The 21,017-nt window shown below is 37.6% G+C and overlaps 2 protein-coding genes across 2 annotated transcripts; both read left to right on the top strand.

The window, feature by feature from the left end:
• Positions 1-8,801: 8,801 nt before the first annotated feature.
• On the top strand, positions 8,802-9,725 carry LOC118538127 (olfactory receptor 2D3-like). Its single transcript, XM_036095963.2, has one exon. The coding sequence runs from the start codon at positions 8,802-8,804 to the stop codon at positions 9,723-9,725; it is 924 nt and encodes a 307-aa protein (XP_035951856.2).
• Positions 9,726-18,704: 8,979 nt separating this feature from the next.
• LOC118538098 (olfactory receptor 2D3-like) lies at positions 18,705-19,576 on the top strand. The gene is given in 2 exon segments (XM_036095922.2): positions 18,705-19,526; positions 19,529-19,576. Coding segments are annotated over 2 exon segments (870 nt in total).
• The last annotated feature ends 1,441 nt before the right edge of the window (positions 19,577-21,017 follow it).

The following is a 21,017-nucleotide window of genomic DNA, read 5'->3' on the forward strand; positions in this document are numbered from 1 at the left end:
CCACAAACTAAACTAAAAATTAAAATTAAAAAGAAATGGAACTCCTCTTCATTCCAAGCCCCTTGCCTGAAAACCAACCAAATCAGTTACCCTGTAATGCTTGAAGTTGACTCATAATGAAAAAGATTAAAAGGTACCTTTCCACACACACACACAAACAGAATTAATATTTCCTTTGGACAAGAGTTAAAAAAACAAACAGAAAAGGCAGAACAGATACTGAAATTAATGCTCATGAAGGAAAGAGATATCATATACTCACTCAAGCCAAAATCTTAGGAATCATTCATAATTTTTCCTTTTCTCTCACAACTAATATACAATCTATCAGCAAGTCCTGGGTTGTATTTTTTTTCCCCCTGAATACATCCCAGATTATATCAGTTCTCAAAACACAAATATTCCACACCTCTGCCCTGAGCTTTTACCACAGCAGCTTACTAACTGGTCTCCCTAAATACCACCACCTAGCATTAGCAATACCATTGAGGCCTTCTGCCTATTATTCCTTGCCTTTCACCAAATATCCCAGTTCCCGATGGCAACAACATACTACTCAGTTGTTTTATCTTACCATACACACATCATGACCTGGATATATAGCTAGATTTGTTTATTTCATTTTTCTTTTAGTTTTTAGGGATTGCTTTTAATTTTTCAATTTGTTTTATAATTATGTAAAATATTTACCTGATTAAAAAAATCAAACTATAAAACAATGTCTAACCAGAGAAGTCTAGTTGATATCTCTCTGTCTTGTCCAATTTATTCACTTCCATTCCCTATGGGTAATTATATATGTATACTGTTTGTATTGTAACAATCTATTGAAATTTATTGAGATTGGGTTTATAAAAATATTTGCAATATTTCAGTTACATTTGAAAGAAGATATAATTTTTATTATGATGGTTTACAGTTTGATATGTACTTACATTATCCACTTTATTGGTTATATTTTTAGGTCTTTTTATTTTTGCTATTTTTGTCCTTTTGATCTGTCTTGAATTACAAAAGGTATATTAAAATAGTCTCTCTTCACATATTTCTGTCTATACCTCATTGCATCTTCTGTAGAGTCTGCTTTGTGAACATTATTATTTTATGTATAAATATTAATAACTGTACTTTTAAGTCTTTAGAATTATAAAGATATAAGCAAGACAAATATTATTCTATTCCACATATAAAATGACTAATTCCCAGAAATGTTTGGTGGCTTATCCATATTCACATAGCTATTAAATGTTCTCTCCTAATCTATATTCACAGAACCATTATATGTTATCTCAATCAAAGGGGGTTTCTCCTCTGCCTTTGCTGAAAAAAGAATTTTTATTCAGTACTAAATCAGCATATATTCATTCCTCTGCTGACTTTCTGCTGTCTTGAATGGAGAAATGATCAGTGAATACTATTAGTTCAATTACTCTGTCAGATTGTTGTAAGAATTTCTTATTGCTGCTTGTACAAAAGTAAAAGTAAAGTAAATTCAGTGAGATAACTATGAACAGAAAAAGTACTTAAACACTGTAATAAAATTGTGATCATATTGTTGAAGATCTATAACTAATAGGAGAAACACATTAAAAGAGGAAATAAATATATCAATAAGTAAATAAGCCACATATGTGTGCCTGTGAGTGTGTGTATATGTGTATACCAAGTTTTACACAGCAAGAGCTTTTACTCCCAGTTGAAATGTAAATAATTTGTATGAGAAATAAATAAATCCTGACTGGAAGTCCCTGAACCTTGATTGTTGTAAAAACTGCCATCATAAGACTTTCCTTCACCCATTTGCCCTCGTGATAAGATTTTCCAATAGATAATTTTCTATTCAAACAATCATAAAATCGAAATTTATTAAATACATTCATCAACAGGATTTTGGTTCCACTCCCACCTTGGAATGATTCTCAAGGAGACTCCAGGCAAGGAAAGAGAGGAAGAGATAAGTAATAAATTCTGGAGGACCTATCATATGGGGGTTGGTGCCAGTTCAGCTTGGGAAAGTACCTTTGCCTTTCATACTTACCCTTCCTTCTTGGGACTTGGCAATTTCATGCCTTCAATTGCCCATTTAAATTCATAATGATCCAAAATGTAGACTTAAAATGCACCTTTCATTCATCTTTTCACCAAGGCCTCATCTTTTTTTTAAAGATTTACTTACTATTTTAGAGAGAGAGAGAGTACAAGTAGGGAGGGGGCAGAGGGAGAGGGAGAGAGAGAATCCCAAGCAGATTCCATGCCCAGTGCAGAGCCGGATGTGGGGCTTAATCTCACTACCCCGATATCACAACCTGAGCCAAAATCAGGAGTTGGATGCTCAACTGACTGAGACACCCAGGCACCCCAAGGCTTCATCTTTTTATGGGGTACAGAGAAGGTGTGGGAATATATAGCACAATTCTGCTTGGTGAGTCCCATCTGAGCAGTAGCCTTGAATTCTTACTATATTCTGTCATAGTAGGTAACTTTACAATATACCCTCATTTCACCATAGTGATTTTTTTCTCTCTAACAAGACCCAGTAAATATGGGAAAACTAATGGAGATCTTACATCCACCACTATTGCTTTATTGCAACTGGACTACTTCAAGTTAATATTCCTATGTCAAGAAACCTCCTTATTATACAATGAGATTTCACTTTCCTATGTGGTAACTATCACCTCTATCGATATGCCTTTTAATGGCTCACTGATGCCAGAGGGCTAAACCTCACTCCACCACTTCAAAAAGACAGTTCTACAGGCCCTCCCACCTCTTCCCAACAACTTTAATCTGGATTCATGAGATTTTGAGCTCAGATCACGTGTATGTTTCATCCATTACTAAGATCCATCTATATAGGACTCAGTTATTTGAATAGTAATCCATGGGATTTGAGTCATATTCCTTCCAAATATAAATTATAACCCTATAAAGACATAACTAGGCCTTTTCAAGTGGGTCAGCTTAATCTTTCTGCAATGCCTCCAAGAAAAGAAAAAAAATACAAACAAAAATTTAATAAAGCTCTAAGTTAATCAAAGTTAATCAATTTTTTTAGTTTCTGAATCATCAAATAAATATGGATTCAGAGAAGTAATTTAATTTGATTGGCTTCTGTGGTTAGTAAAATGGGTAATTTCAAGAGACAAGCCAAAAACAGACTCTTAACTATAAAGAACAAACTGATGGTTACCAGAAAGGAGGTTACTGTGGGGGGATGGGGGAATAGGTGAAGGGGATTAAGAGTATACTTATGATGAGCACCAAGTAATGTAAAGAATTGTTATATCATTATATTATTCACCTGAAGCCAATATAAGATTGTATGTTAATTATATTGGAATTAAAATAAAAATAAATAAATAAAAGAAATTGGGTAATTTCTTCAAATAATTAAGTGTAGTTTAACTCACCAGATATGTAAATATTCATCGTACTTTGTAGGAAAATATAAATTTCTCTCCGTCCATAGAAATATAAATCAAAAAACCAAGTAGAATTTAACAGACTTGGCCCTATCAAATCCAAGGTCCCACCTCTCAAATATTCTTAACAAAGACAGCAAAAACACTTAGTAAGGTATAGCAACAATACAGTCATGAAATCATAGTCAAAGCCACCTGAACTAAGATAGAAATAAAGAGAAAAGGATGTTTTTCAGAGTTATTTATAAATTAGAAATGATAGAACTTGGTGCCTGAGTTGTTATAGCTTAAGGAGAGAATTTAATGGTATAATGATTACTTGTGATATATATGAATTATGAGCAGGCAACTAGCAATGTCTAGGTTCTACCCACTATCCTGAAGGAGAAACAATGAGCAGCCCCCTTCTTTTCTGAGTTCTCCACCAGTAATACATGAGGAGATATGGTCCAAGAGTCCTTACCCTTCGGTTCCGTAATCTATCACACACACCTTTCTTTTTTCCCCAGTAGATTTAACAGACAATCATGTGTCAAACAGAAGTATGTTTCTTCCTCTTGAGGGATAAGAGGAGTGGATCTGGTAAACTCTGCCTCTACGTTTATGAAGCCACAGACACATTAGCTATCATTGCTCTTTTATGTAGTCTGAGACCATCAGGTGGGCAGTCTTGGGGAGGGTAGAATATTTCATGTCTCTCATTATATCTCTTCCTCTGCTTATACAAAAGAGGAAAACCATTCTACTTCCATTTTTTACTATTCCGAGCATATTTGCTAGCTCTTGTACAAGAAAAAAAAAAAAAATCCCATGGTAATATAGGGAATAATACAGGACATGAATTTGGGCATGCATTTCCTGGTGACCAGGGTACCTGTGTCCTAAGAGGGCCAAGTTTAAACTCCATATCCTTTCTTGCACTACTGAACATGAATAGGAATGTAAAAAGACATTGAATCTTCTGGGAAAGTTGGCCCTTTCTTCTCTTCATTTCTTATGTCCATGTGGCAAGTACACAGGTCCTGGCCCGTAGGGATGGATTGTTCATCTTGGTCCATGTCATTGTTGGGTAGCAGACTCAAGGGCTCTCAGGCAGTTCTCTACCTCTATGTAGACATGCTTTCACATGCTTGTCCCAAACTTTAAGATAACCCAGATAACACACATTGGCCTTAAAACTAATGTATGAACCTTATGCTTGCTAAAGGGTATTAAATATTAGGAAGTGGTACAGCATGAAATAAGAGAGATACCCTTAAGACTAGTCTTAATGTTAAAGATTAGAGTCTTAGCTTATTTCAACTGTGACTGACCTTGGTTAGGCTAGTCACTTAATCTATATGACTTTCAATGCCTTTTTCTATAATATGAGAACAGTAATAATAGCTAGTCATACTAATTGTCCCACATATCCTTAATCAGGACAAATGTCACTAACATCTACAGAGTCTTCTAAACTAAATCTCAAATCTTGATTTTTTTTTTCTCACCCATCCCATTCAATAGACAAGTTTTCAGATCCTATAAATTCTATTGAAAAGTCTAATAATTATTAAAGAGTTAAGCAATTAGAAATTAACATTTGAATCCCATTAAATGGAAAATATAAGAATATAGATTTTTCTTACCACATTCTGACAGACTGAAAACATATTCATGCTAAACTGATTTGAATAAAGAAAAAGCAACAGGGATGTAGTAGAGAGAATTTGAAAGGATAAATTAGTCCCATTCCTCTGGAGAGTTGTAAGCATGTATGAAATCATCATGAGATACCACAAACCAGAATAAGTAACACCTTGATTGAAAAGCCAAGGATCAAAAATATTGTCAAAAGTAAAGAAAAGAACATTTTTATAGAATATCTATAATATAAATAATGAAATTTGGAGTAAAAAACACAATATATGAAATATGGAAATATTTGACTGATAAAATGTATAAATACTGTTGAACAATAAATAAATAATCATATTAATGCTGTCATTAAAGAAGTAAATAGGGAAAATTTAGTAACACATATACAAAGGGTTACAATATTTTTCATATAAAAAGAAATAAACATTGACAGGAAAATATAACATTGAGTAATTTCAATCTAGAATCCCTCAGAAAAATATGGGTCTGTCCTTGCATTTGACATATTGGCTCAAATACTTGATTTTTACAGAGATTTTCTCAAACCTGTTGCTTTTTAGGACCAGTTAAAATTACTTAACAGTGGCCACTACATCCTAAAATAAGCAATAATTTTAAACTCATTTTAATAGAAAAATACTGTCAGAGTGCAAATATACACGTTTCCCAGGATTTAAAGTAAAGAATGCACAGATATGCCTACATGTACTTTACACTCTAGATTCTGCTCCCAAGAAGAAAATAGGAATGGTATAGATGGCTTCCTGAGTTCTCCTCAGGCCCAGAATATATGAATTTTTTTCCCTTAGAGAAAAATTGGAAATTAAAAGAGAATCACAGTATTCCATATGACTACCAAAAAAAAAAAAGTCCCATGGTAGCTCATTGTGTGTAGACATAATAGAGTAAGCTGTGCCCAAAAGAGAACGCTAGGGACCGTCCCATGTGCATCACTTCTCAGGGGCTCATCTTTCAATAACCTCTCAGAATAAGGTTCATTTCACTGTTGGTGCTCAAAAAGTATTTAACTCATCCAAGAATACAACCTGAGTTTGGAATGGAATCCACTGAAAAGTCCATTTCAATGTATCCAGCTCTTAGGAGAGAAGGCTGAGAATCACTGGGATCCAATACCCAACTCTGGATCTGCATCTTGGATCTCTCATTCTTCTGTACTCTGTGTGAGGTACCCTCCCATGTAGTTCCACGCATCTCCAAAACAAACTCATCCCATGTCTCCAGGTAAAAAGAAGGAAGATACTAAAGGAATAAAGTCTCTCCAGAACCAAAACTTTTGTGTCTATCTTGGAAGAAGGTCACACCTCTATTATTATAAACCACAGCCTATTTGTGAGAGGAGATTTTTCTTTTTCTCTCTTCTCTAGAATCCTCAGTCTTAGAAATCTTGCTACTGGACTCTTTTTGAGGGGGTCAGTTTATGTGCTGAGAGGTGCAAGGAACAAAAAGATCCATTGTCCCTCAAACTAGCTACTCCTTTTCAACTCCCAGAATCTTCCTTTACTTTGACCTTTTATTCTTGTTATTATATTCTTTTCCTCTTTCAGTTTGCCCACACTGTCTGGGTGATACCCACTGGACTCATAGGGCACTGCCTAGGATGCACGACAGAGCTTCTTGCAATGTGCTGCTCATTGTTTAAGAGGTGAGAACAAGCCAGAGCTCAGTGAGTGCTAATGTTGGGTGTGTGGCCACTCCCTGCCCCTGTACCCTAGTACTCAGGTTGCTACCACATTGCATATACCCTCTCAGGGACTAAAAAGAAAGAAAACAGGATTGCATATTGAGGACCTATTCCACTGGAAGAACTACCACTGATGTACTCTCACCCATACAAGCGGTCCAAGTGATCATCCTTTGTGTTTCTCCTTCTGACTGGTCACAGGATACCCCCATTCCAAGCTGGACCACATAGCTGGACCAGTAAGTATTAGCTATGCCTTCTGAATGCTTTAGATAGGACGACTAGCACTTAGGAGTGCCTTAGTGCATGTGTGTGTGACAGAGATGGTGTGTTGAAGAGGAGTTTGTTCATTGCTGCGTGCATTCAGTTATTCATTCATCCATTCAGTGAACATTTCTTGAAAATTTACTATATGCCAGGTAATGCAGACATACGGGTTGAGATAGAATTTCGACCCTGAAGAAACTTATAGCCCAGTCAGAAAACAGGATTGTAAATAAACCATAATGTATAAGTTAATAAAAACCTTGTATTATTATATCAAGGTATATTATTATATACATATATCAAAACTCACCAGATTGTACACATGAAATATGCATAGTTCATTAAAAGTAAATTTACCATGATGAAGCAGTGAAAAAATGCACTTATCAAAAATTATTGGAAAATGATAGTATATATTATTTTGGCTACTGAAGTTATAGACTATCAGTGATCCTTTTGTGTATTCTCTTTACACTGTATCTAAAGAAAAGATATTTCTCATTTAATTTTGCCAATTCCTCAAATAATTCCCTGACTCTGCCTTCCTGGTTTCTTAGACCAATGGACTTCTACTATAGGTTCAGGCTGGACCCATTTCATTTCCATCTCGGTGAAAATTCATGAATAGAAACCTCACTGTCAACTTGTGGTCCTGAAATCAAGTCATACTTGGCAGCTCATGAGCCAGTGGTCCAGCCACAACTGATCTGACCACACTTTTCCTATACTTCCAGCTAGATGTAGAGTCTAATGTGTGAAAACAAACCTTTCTATGTTTGCAGGCTTTGATTTCTGTCTTTCTCAAGATAGCATTCCAGTTGGGCTATCTGTTCTGACATCGTTCTAAAGGTCAATTCTAAGACTAGTACTTCAACCCTTCTCAAGGATAGAATACTCCAGCCCAAGTGCCAACTATTTGTCCATCCCCCCAGCTACCTTCCCTCTTTCTAATTTCCTTCTTATATCCAGCCATGTTATTCCTTGCTTGTTCCTGACGTACAGTAATATATAGACTGAATAGTATTTCTGCCTGACTGCAAAGCATTGGGCCAGTGCCTGATTTCCTACTGAAGTACCTATCCAACTCATTGGATACTCTGAAACAAACTGAAGCATGAATGAGCTCAAACACTAGTCACACCAGAAAACAGCTATTGTGGTGCCATCTGGTCTCCAGAAAGGGCTGTCCCTGCTTCCATAGCGTGTGGTGCTACCTAAGTCTGGTCTTGTCTCCAATGTCTTGGTTCAATAATGATGAAGTCCCATCATGCCTTAATATTTAACACTGCCATCAAGCCTTAATTCTCTGATACAGTAAAGAATTTAGAAAAGGACAAGGACTGTGGATTACAATGTGATCTAAATGGTTTCTTAAAACTCCCTTCCTACTAGGAAGGATGATAAAGTATCCCTCGGAAACACAAAGGAAAAGATAATTATTGGTTCTGCTCCTTGATGAAATGAAAGTCAGAATCTGCTGACTGAAAAATAAACTAGAAAAAAGAAAAACCTGGGCTTTCTACTAAAGGCAGAACTCTTCATATTTTTTCAGATCCATATAATATGTCAGCATCTTTTTTAAATAGCTTCAGTAAGAATTAGGAATGGAAATTTTAGAAAATCAAGTGTCTTAAATGCTTCCAATAATTTTTTTCAGTCAAGTACATTTGTTCTTCCAATGAGACCTTTGCTTTCCGGATTTGTTTTTCCATCATAGTCAACTTCTGATTGCTCTATTTATGCTAATATGTAGACAGAAATAAACATCAATGGGCACAGAAAACCAAACGTATCTGACTGAAGTCATCTTGCTGGGCCTTTCTTCAGATTGGCAGATCCAGATCCTACTCTTTGTGGTGTTTCTCATCATCTACCTGCTTACTCTGTTTGGAAATCTTCTCATCATAGTGCTAATTCATATTGACTCTCGACTTCATACACCAATGTACTTCTTCCTTAAAAACTTGTCATTTACTGATCTCTGTTTCTCTACAACGATCATCCCCCAGATGTTATTCCACTTGCTGGTAATGAGAAAAACCATTTCCTTTGCTGGGTGTTCACTTCAGATGATTTTTCTCCTAGTAGCTGGGTGTACAGAAAGTTCCCTCTTAGCAGTGATGTCCTATGACCGGTATGTGGCTGTCTGCAAGCCCCTTCACTACTCCACCCTTATGACCCAGAGTTTGTGTGTACAGCTGACCATAGGGTCCTGGGTCACTGGAACATTTGTGTCTCTAGTAGACACAACATTTACTTTATGTCTGTCATACCATGGACAAAACATAATTAATCATTATTTTTGTGAACCTCCTGCACTCTTGAAGTTGGCTTCAGAAGAAACCTACAAAGCTGAGATGGCCATCTTTGCAATGGGTGTGGTAATTCTCCTTGGTCCTGTCTCCCTCATCCTTTTCTCCTACTGGAATATTATCTCCACTGTGATTCAGATACAGTCAGGTGAGGGGAGGCTCAAGCTCTTTTCTACTTGTGGTTCTCATCTTATCGTTGTTGTCTTCTTCTATGGCTCAACAATATTTACTTACATGCGTCCAAATTCCAAGAAAATAAGTGAAGGGGATAAAGTGATCTCTGTGTTCTACTCAGTCATAACATCCATGATGAACCCATTCATTTATAGTCTGAGAAACAAAGATGTGAAGGAGGCATTTAGGAAAGTATTTGGAAGATAGACCCTCTCAGAGGCAATGATCTTTATATTGATATACAACTGTGCGAATGAAGACATTCCAAATGGTTCAACTTTTTTAACAGCTTTCTCTCTGAACTATCTCTAGGTTGATACATCAGTAAGGGTCATACATGTACCCTTGTACATCTAGGATGTTTTCAAGTTTGTCAACTGCATCTTGCTCAAGCTTCTGCTCTGTGGTTATAGCTTGCTTGCCTCATAACAGCTTTTTTGCTATTATATTACATATTATAATATAAATTATATTTACATATCATATTATATGAATATTTTTATATATCAAACAGGATCTTCATTTATACTGTATTATTGGTTCACTAATGCATTTTCACCCAGAGAGAGCACCTTTTGGTTCTAAACTCCATAGCTGCTTGTCAGCCTCATCCCATGCTAACATCATCTACAGCTATCCACAGATGCTAGAATCCTACCTGATGTCAATATGCTAGACTCTACAGTTTCCTGTGAGAAAATATCAATTTTTTTTACCCTAAAACTCTGATATGGAACCCTGTTTATTGTTTTGTTTTGTTTGGGGGGGGTGCTTTGTTTTGCTGTAGGGTCCCAAAATACTGCTATAGTCAATTCAACTACACATGGGGGAGCTACTGGCTTAGACAATAATGTGTGGGATCTCATATTCCAGCATACATCTTTCATATATCACACACTCCTTCCATCCAAGGACAATTGCTGGGTTGAACGAACTAGAATTAAGAAGCAACGTGCCTACATCAGAACTCTCTTATCAGAAACGTCTGTGACACCAATATACCAAAGCTCTTCCCTCCTCAGACATGCTCTTCCCTCTTCTGCAAGTTTGATTGTGCCAGTACCCATTAAGTTCTCCTTTTTGGAAAGTGGAAAGGATAGCTGACATATGAGAAGCAATCCCAGAAGATGTAGCTTGTTCTGTGGGATTAAACGGCCCTTTAGCCTTTTTAACAACTGCTATAACCTCGGTTTTGGCAAAAGCACCACTGGTAATGCTTGTGGCTACTCACTGATGTTCAACATGTGCACTGCCCCTCCCTTGGAAGAAAATCCACTGTTGTCCTCTACCTTCAGGTAAAGCTCTAACTGCAGGTATTAAGTGGAATTGACCCAACTCTTCATTGGCATGTAGAAACACTACCAATTTCCATCCCTGGTTGCAGAGCCTGTGAGCCATGAAAAAACATAGCTAAGGACCATCAAAGTTCTGGCCATTTCTCCCCCATGATTGTCTCTTTCTCCTGGCAGAAGTCCTATGACACAAACATATACCATTTGTACTTCATTTTCCAGACTTACAAATATCCCCTGATTATCCCACCCCATCTGCCATGGAGCTGTTTGTAGGGATTCTTGTCATATAGAAAAGAGTGCTGCTAAACATAGCCAAACCCTCCTTTCACACAGCAAGAAGAATATGGGAAATTTTATCTTTTACCAGGAGCAATTTCAACTTGGAGTTCTGCTCTCACTTCATGACCATCTATAAACAAAGTAACTGTGGATGAAGTATGGCAGGAGCCAGAGAAAATGAGAAGAACTTGATGAAAATCAAGCTTGCCACATTGAGGTCTGGCTGCTCCAGCTTCAATGCCCATGGCCTGTCTTGGGTATCCAGTGCTGGTCATTCTATGTAATGATGTCCTTGCTGAATTGAATGCATTGTGTGTAGAAGGATTCTGCATGGAAGAATAAATGTATGCAATAATAGATTCACTAGGCAGGGGTGTGAGTTGTATTATTTTCAGATTATGTGTTCCAGCATGATCTTATACAAGGAAACAAAAACTGGTCTTGTACTACAGATTCTTTGAGAAGCTATGTTATAAATAATAGCATTTACTTTTTTAAAATTGAAGTTTAGATGACATACCATATTATATTAGTCTCAGATGTACAACATAATGATTTGATATTTATATACATTACATAATGCTCACCACAATAAATGTAGATATCACCTGCCACCTGACAAAGTTATTATAATATTGTTGGCCAATTCCCTATGCTGTACTTCACATCTCCTGACTTACTTATTTTATAACTGAATGTTTGTACCTCTTAATCCCCTTCACCTATTTCACCCATCCCCTTATCCCCTCCCATCTGGCAATTACCAGTTTGTTCTCTGTATTTATGAGTCTGTTTCTGTCTTATTTTATTTTTTTTGTTTCTTAAATTCCACATATAAGCAGAATCATATGGTTTTTGTCTTTTTCTGTCTAACATATTTTACTTAGCATAATATACTCTAGGTCCATCCATGTCATTGCAAATGGCAAGATTCCATTCTTTTTTATGGTGGAGTAATATTCCATTGTATACATATACTACATCTTCTTTATCAACTCATCTATTGATGGACACTTAGATTGTTTCCATATCTTGGCTAAATAATGCTGCAATGAACATAAGGGTGCATATATCTTTTCAAATTAGTCTTTTCATTTTCTTCATTTAACTACCCAGAAGTGGAATTGAATGGCATCTACTTTTAGATATGCTGCTGCTTTGTGGCCATTCAGAAGCTCACTTTACCACTTCCTCTTTACTTGTTATTAAGTAAAAGGGAATTAATATCACATACTTGGAATGATTACTGGAAAAGTGGCCATGGATCACTTTGAGTTATGTAAAAACTATATAACTGATCTCACTAGGGAACTGGTGGAGTAAATAGGGTAAGAAAACACAGATACTGATATATATTTTTTAAATGAAAACATCAGTCTCTGGCTGGATGCCAGACTACCAATAACTATGCAGGAGCAGCTAAACAATGATAGCATGTGAGAAACTAACAAGCTACTAAAGTCACCATATTCTGGGAACTACCCTTGTCCTCTAGAGCAAATAGTTTTTCAGTTTTTTTTTTAAGATTTTATTTATTTATTTGACAGAGATAGACACAGGGAGAGAGGGAACACAAGCAGGGGGAGTGGGAGAGGGAGAAGCAGGCTCCCCGCAGAGTAGGGAGCCCGATGTGGGGCTCAATCCTAGGACCCTGGGATCATGACTTGAGCCGAAGGCAGATGCTTAATGACTGAGCCACCCAGGTGCCCGTTTTTCAGTTTTTAAAAGAAATTAATTTTCTTTCATTTATGCCACAGGTTTATGATTGCTACTTTTGTATTAAATCAACTCATACAACATTGATTTCAATAGCACAGCTTGAGTTCACTTATTCAATGAACATCTAACTCATTTGTTAATTTAATATTTATTGAGACCTCTTCTATGTACTGAATATACAGCAGTAAATGAAGTTTAAAATTCCTATTCTCATAGAACTTACATTTTAGAAGAGGATGATAAAATAAACAAGTAAAACATATGTCTGATGGTAACAAGTTGTTATGAGAAAATAAAAGTAAGGAAAGGTTGGTTGCAATTTTAAGCAGGTGTTCAGGAAAGGTCTTTCTGAGAAGATGACATTTCAGTTAAAGGACACCTTACATCTTAGAGAAATTAACATTTTGTGCTGTGACCAGAATGTTGAGAAGAAAGAACCAAGGCATTATTTGGGAGAAGAGAGTCTAGTCAGAGAGAACGGAGAGTCTGAACGACCTGGATGGGAATAAGTTTTTTGAGATCAGAACAGAGAAGTCAGAGTGATTGGAGGCTGGTAAGTGACAGGAAGAGTGGCAATGAATAAGATCACAGTAACAGGCAGAGGCAAGATTGGTAGGGCTGTTGTATTAGTTTCTTACCGCTGCCATAACAAATTATCATAAACCTTGTAGCCTAAAACAACAGAAATTCATAGTTCTGGAGGCCGGAAGTCTGAAATCAAGGCATCTTGCTCCATCTTGTAGACTATTCTCCCTCAGAAGGCCCTGGGGGAGAAGCCTTCCTTGCTTCTTCCAGCTTTTGGTGCTGAGATGTTCCCTAGTTTGTGGCAGCATAACTCCAATCTCTGCCTGTGTCTTCATATGGCCTTCCTTCTGTTTCTGTGTCTTCCCCACTTCTTTTTTTTAAAGATTTTATTTATTTATTTATTTATTTATTTATTTATTTATTTTTATTTATTTGAGAGAGAGAGAGAGAGCGCGCGCGAGCGCACACAAGCAAGGGGAGGGCCAGAGAGGGAGGGAGAGAGAATATCAAGTGGACTCCCTGTTGAGCATGGAGCCCAACTCAAGGCTTGATCTCACAACCCTGAGATTATGACCCTGAGATCATGACTTGAGCTGAAACCAAGAGTCGGATGCTCAACCAACTGAGTCATCCAGGTGCCCCTATCTTCCCCTTTTCTTAAAAAGATATCTGTCACTGGCTTAGGGTTCACCCCAATCCAGGATGATTTCATCTTGAACTTTCCCTTAACTACACTGGCAAAGATCTTTATTCCAAATAAGGTCAGGTTATGAGGTTCCAAGTGGACATATTTTTTTGGGGTAATATAATTGAACCCATTACAACCTTGGAAGTCCTAAAAAGGTGAATGATTTTATTTTAGGTTCCACAGAAAGCCATTATGATATAATACTTTTAAAAGATCGTTTTGAGTTTTGTGTGGAGAGTGGATTATAAGTGGACAAGCATGGAAACAAGAAAAGCAATCAATAAGACTGAGTTTTATTGCAGTTGCCCAGGAGAGAGATGCTGGTCTTAACCAGGGTTGTAGCAATGGGGGAGCCAGAGGAGATGGTAAGACACGTGGATAGATAGGATATACAAGATGACAAAAGAGTAATGAAATATCCCTAAGTCTTTGGCCTGAGCAATGCTGTGGATGATGCGGGAGACTGAAAAAGGGAGGAGTCTGGTGAAGAAATCAAGAATTCTCTTCTGGACTTGTTTACATGGCCATTTGTTATATGCTGACTTGTTCTCACACCACCCTTTTATAGTTGAATAGCTACCTACAATAAAGCCTTCATTTAAACAGTCCTGACATCTTAAGCTGCATTGCCCACCTGTAGTTAAGGTTTTTGTCCCCTTCCCCTTCCATTAGCTGAAGATTTTAATTAAAGCATTTTGAGTACAATTGCACACATGAGTTCTGAAGTCCTTGGTAGTAGTTTGGTAGTCATCATACAGATGATGCAAAATATACTTTTGTCAGCTATCTTTTATATTATCATCATTATTGAAACATCCATTTAAAAAATTTCTAACAGAATCTGGAGACACAAGTGGTCCTTAGATTGCTTTGAGAAACCGTAGGGTAGTACCTGATTATCAGATAAGATTCAGATATTTCAGTTTGTGATTACAATGAAAAATGCCCCAGGGTATCCCTTATTGTAGAAAGGTTTTAAAAAGTTAATAGCACAATTGCTCCAGGGAATGCCCTGTTTACAATAGTTCTTAGGACCTCAGGCTTAAAGACTTACTCCCAGGAAAATCCTTAAGGCAGGTTCCTTGGTGAATTGGGGATTTTTTTTTAAAAGATTTTATTTATTTATTTGACAGAGAGAGACACAGTGAGAGAGGGAACACAAGCAGGGGGAGTGGGAGAGGGAGAAGCAGGCTCCCTGCTGAGCAAGGAGCCCAGTGAGGGACTCCATCCCAGGACCCTGGAATCATGACCTGAGCTGAAGGCAGGCGCTTAACGACAGCCACCCAGGCATCCTGTGAATTGGGGATTTTAATAAAATGGTGCTCCTTGGCTTGGGGTATAATAGGACTCATAGTCCAGACGATGTCCCAACCTTCAGAATATGTGGTAAATAGCGATGGAAGTTGCCTATTAGGCTATGGATTAGCAGACTGCAGAAACCATAACTTCCTTTATTCATTAACTTCCTCTTCATCACTGACCCCATTGTCCTGTGTTTGTCTCATGCCAGTCCTCCAGGTGAGAGCCGGGAAGGTGATAGGGGGAATTAATCCTTTTAGAGAGTCTGAAATTTTGATTCTGTTCATTGGGGTGGGCTCTGCCTTTCACTCCCCTCTCTCTTTTTTTATCTGGCTTCTACAGAGAATACATGCCCTTCTTTTTTACTGATTCTCTTGAGTGATAGCCTCATGAATTCTGTTTTACAGTTCCTCTGGAGAGGATTATGCTACTGACCAGGGATACCTGAGTGACTGCAAGGGCTGTGAATACCCACTGTCTCTCCTTTTGCACCAAAAGCTAATCTGCCAGATTCCGCTCTGCTCCTTGTTGTTTCAATGTTCTCTTTTCAGGGATTCCCTCCTTGTTCCAATTAGCCACTGGGTTTGGACAGTGGGAGTAGGAAGGACCAGGATGGAACCTTGACCACCTGCCCTAGGGCACACAGGCAGAATCTTCTTGTGGTCAGACATCCCTGGATGGCACACAAGACTGTGTTGAGTATGCTAATTTGTATGTGCAGGTATACATAAATCCAGGTATCTTGTGCCCTGTCACACTGAACTCACCCTTCTTTGTTTGGATGTGGGTAACAGTTCATTCACTCTCTTTAACCTGGTGATCAATCCTGGGATCTTCTAAACCAAGATTTACCAATCCCAGGTCAGAGTTCAACATCTCAACAGTCAACATAGTCCCTTCTTCTAACTTACATTTCTCTTGAGAGAGGGAATATGTTGGTGTGCTAATGTGTTGGTGTGCTAATGTGTTGATGTGGAATGTCAGCATGACTCTATTTGTTCACCCATTCAGCTTACTTTTTTTTAAGATTTTATTTTTAAGTAATCTCTACACCCAATGTGAGGCTTGAATTCACAACCCCAATATCAAGAGTCACATGCTCTACCAACTGAGTCCAGCCAGGTATCCCTCCCAACTCACTTTTAAACCTCCACTATGTCTCAGGTGATACTGATAAACAGATAATAAAGATAAGTGACATATGTTTTACTGTCTTGAAGAAAAAACAGTCCAGGGAAACAAAAAAGAAGAAAGAAACAAAGAAACAAAGAAAGAAAGAAAAATAAACTTCAAATTCCTTCACAGGACCATTCTGGTCCCTATGAGTTTACCACCCAATAACTGTCTAAAGTAAGCTTTAATGTACTTACTTACTTTTAGTTTGTTTGTTTAATTTTTTATTTAAATTCAATTTAGTTAACATATACTGTTATTAGTTTATTATTATAATTATATACTATATAAATATATAATATAAATATTATATATATTTCAGGGGTAGAATTTACTGACTCATCAATTGCATATAACACCCAGCGCTCATTCCATCAAGTGCCCTTCTTAATGCCCATCATCCAGTTATTTCATACCCCCCTTCACCTTCCCTCCAGCAACCCTCAGTTTGTTTCCTATAGATAAGAGTCTCTTATGGTTTGTCTCCCTCTCTGGTTTCATCTTATTTTATTTTTCCCTCCATTCCCTATGATCCTCTGTTTTATTTCTTAAATTCCACACATGAGTGAAATCATGTGATAATTGTTTTCCTCTGACTGACTTATTTCACTTAGTATAATATCCTCTACTTCCATCCACATCATTGCAAAAGGTAAGATTTCATTTTTTGATGGCTGAGTAATATTATATATATATATATATATATATATATATATATATATATATCACATCTTCTTTATCCATTCATCTGTTGATTGCCATATGGGCTCTTTCCATAGTTTGGCAATTGTGGACATTGCTGCTATAAACATTGAGATGCAGGTGCCCCTTCGAATCACTATGTTTGTACCTTTGGGTAAATACCTAGTAGTGCAAATGCTGGGTCATAGGGTATCTCTATTTTTAACTTTTTGAGGAATCTCCATACTGTTTTCCAGAGTGGCTGTACCACCTTGCATTCCCACCAGCAGTGTAAGAATGTTCCTCTTTCTCTCATCCTTGCCAAGATCTGTTGTTTCCTGAGTTAATTTTAGACATTCTGACTGGTGTGAGGTGGTATCTCATTGTGATTTTGATTTGTATTTCCCTGATGCCAATGAGCATTTTTTCATGTGTCAGTTGGCCAACACCACCCAAAATTATTTAAAAATATCTATTCATATATGCCTGACTGTTTTTGTGCCTACAGATAGCTCTGTCACAGTGGATTAGCTCTAAAACCCATAAAATGGAGGTCTATGGATTTGTCTTCAAGGAGTGGATGTGGGGAATAGACAGATAAAATTGGGTGAAAGTAACCTTCTCTACAATGTGTTTTTGAGTAAGAAAGAAAAAGAATTGCAGGATACAGAAAGACTGAGAAAGCTTAAAATTTTTTCTGAATCTTTGTTTCATCATCTATGTACTGGGGATAATAATAACTACCTCAAATGAACATAAGACTTAAAAATAAGTGTACATAAACAATGACTGGCACCAGGGACCAACACATGAAAATTAATATTATTATTGCCAAAGGACTTTGTGCAAAGAGAGATAAAGTGTGGAGGACAGATTAAGGCATCTTTAAAGGATGCTACTGAGTGCAACAACCAATGAGGCAGCCTTTTTTTACTGATGTTCCTCAGCATCCTCTTCACACTAAAAACAAATAAGGGAAGAATTTATTTAAGGGCCAGGATCACAGACTATTACATCATTCTTTAATTTCCTATTCCTTGCTCAGAGTGCTTCTTTAGGATTATTTTGCAAAAATAATGGGAAAAAATCAGCCTTCATAAATGTTATCAGATAGTTTTATCAGATAGTTTGCAGCATAAAAACCTAACTAGTTTAAAACAACATCAATTTGTTTGCTGCCAAACCTACATAAAAGGAAGGATGCACTGTGAGCAGCACTATAGTCTTATCAGGACTATATGTATTCCTGCTAAATTTTGGTCATGTAGCATATTCAGGATGATTTCTGCCCCTCTGGTGCTACTAAAAGATTCAAGGGGAGAGAAAATCAGAAATGACTCTCATCTGTCAAAACTACTGAGCAAAAAGAGAATTCTGTCTTCTGACATATGGAATCTGTTAAGAGATGGAAATCAATAGCCCAGTTTTGATGTTGATTAAACCTAAGTTACTCAGATATATTTTTTTATAACTGAACAATATGTGTTTCTTTTCTTGGTGCTGATATAGAAGCAGTAATGAATTTTCATGGGAGAAGAAAACCAAACCTGTGTGACTGAATTTGTCTTCCTGGGCCTCTCACAGGATCCAAAGACACAAGTCCTGCTCTTTTTCCTTTTTCTGATCATCTACCTGCTGACAGTACTGGGAAATCTGCTTATCATTGTGCTCATTCACATAGACTCTAGACTCCACACACCCATGTACTTTTTCCTTAGAAACTTGTCCTTTGCTGATCTCTGTTTTTCTACCACCACAGTGCCCCAGGTGCTGGTCCACTTCCTGGTAAAGAGGAAAACCATTTCCTTTGCTGGATGCTCAACACAGATATTTGTTTTACTTCTGGTTGGGTGTACAGAGTGTGCACTGCTGGCGGTGATGTCCTATGACCGGTATGTGGCTGTCTGTAAGCCCCTGCACTACTCCACCATCATGACCCAAAAGGTGTGTCTCCAGTTGGCCATAGGGTCCTGGGTCAGTGGAGCATTTGTGTCACTGGTGGACACCACATTCACACTGCGTCTGCCCTACAGAGGGAACAATATCATTAACCATTTTTTTTGTGAACCTCCTGCCCTCCTGAAGATGGCTTCGACAAATACCTACAGCACAGAAATGACCATCTTTGCAATGGGTGTGGTCATCCTCCTAGCTCCTGTCTGCCTGATCCTTGTCTCCTACTGGAATATTATCTCCACTGTGATCCAGATGCAGTCTGGGGAGGGGAGGCTCAAGGCTTTCTCTACCTGTGGTTCCCATCTCATTGTTGTTGTCCTCTTCTATGGCTCAGCAATATTCACCTACATGAGGCCAAACTCCAAGATAATGAATGAAAGGGATAAAATGATCTCTGTGTTCTACTCAGCAGTGACACCCATGCTGAACCCCATCATTTATAGTCTGAGAAACAAGGATGTCAAAGGGGCTCTCAGGAGAGTGACTGCAAAATCGTCTTTTGGAAGGTGGGGATCTTTAATCATGATGACAATTTTAGGGATGTAGAGAGAAGTGATTTTCTTGGAAACTTTTCCAATTTTCATCCTATTCCTCCACTTCTTTTTTCCTATGTCTCTTCTAAGATAAATTCAGTAAATTGCCTATTCAAAGTAAGACACCCTTGATAGACACATGAAAGAAATATAGAAGGGGAAGAGGGTGGGGGAATGGGTTAAATAGGTGATGGGGATTAAGGAGTGCAATTGTGATGAGCACCGTTTGTTTTATATGTTGAATCACTAAACTGTACACCTGAAACTAATATTTACACTGTAAGTTAACTAACTGCAATTTAAATTAAAACTTTAAAAAAAGGTTTATTCCAAGGTATCTTATGCTTTTGGTGCTACTGTAAAATGAACCTAACCAAAGAGGTGAAGGATCTATACTCTAGAAACTACAGAACACTTATGAAAGAAATTGAAGAAGACACAAAAAGATGGAAAAACATTCCGTGTTCATGGATCAGAAGAATAAACATTGTTAAAATGTCTATGCTGCCCAGAGCAATCTATACTTTCAATGCCATCCCAGTCAAAATCATCATTAGCCATCAGGGAAATTCAAATCAAAACCATGTTGAGATACCACCTTATACCAGTTAGAATGGCAAAAATGGACAGGGAAAGAAACAACAAATGTTGGAGAGGTTGTGGAGAAAGGGGAACCCTCTTACACTGTTGGTGGGAATGCAAGTTGGTACAGCCACTTTGGAAAACAGTGTGGAGGTTCCTCAGAAAATTAAAAATAGAGCTACCCTATGACCCAGCAATTGCACTCCTGGGTATTTACCCCAAAGACACAGATGTAGTGAAAAGAAGGGACATATGCACCCCAATGTTCATAGCAACAATGTCTGCAATAGTCAAACTGTGGAAAGAGCTGAGATGCCCTTCAACAGATGAATGGATAAAGAAGATGTGGTCCATATATACAATGGAATATTACTCAGCCATCAGAAAGGATGAATACTCAACTTTTACATCAACATGGATGGGACTGGAGGAGATTATGCTAAGTGAAATAAGTTAAGCAGAGAAAGTCAATTGTCATATGGTTTCACTTATTTGTGGAACATAAGGAATAGCATGGAGGACATTAGGAGAAGGAAGGGAAAAATGAAGGGGGTGGAATTGGAGGGAGAGATGAACCATGAGAGACTAAGGACCCTGAGAAATAAACAGGGTTTTAGAGGGGAGGGGTGAGGGGGGATTGGTTAGCCTGGTAATGGGTATTAAGGAGGGCATGTACTGCATGGAGCACTGGGTGTTATACAAAACCAATGGATCATGGATCACCACATCAAAAACTAATGATGTATTATATGGTGACTAACATAACATA

The sequence above is a fragment of the Halichoerus grypus genome, chromosome 11 (genome assembly GCF_964656455.1).
Source record: "Halichoerus grypus chromosome 11, mHalGry1.hap1.1, whole genome shotgun sequence".
Lineage (NCBI taxonomy): Eukaryota > Metazoa > Chordata > Mammalia > Carnivora > Phocidae > Halichoerus > Halichoerus grypus.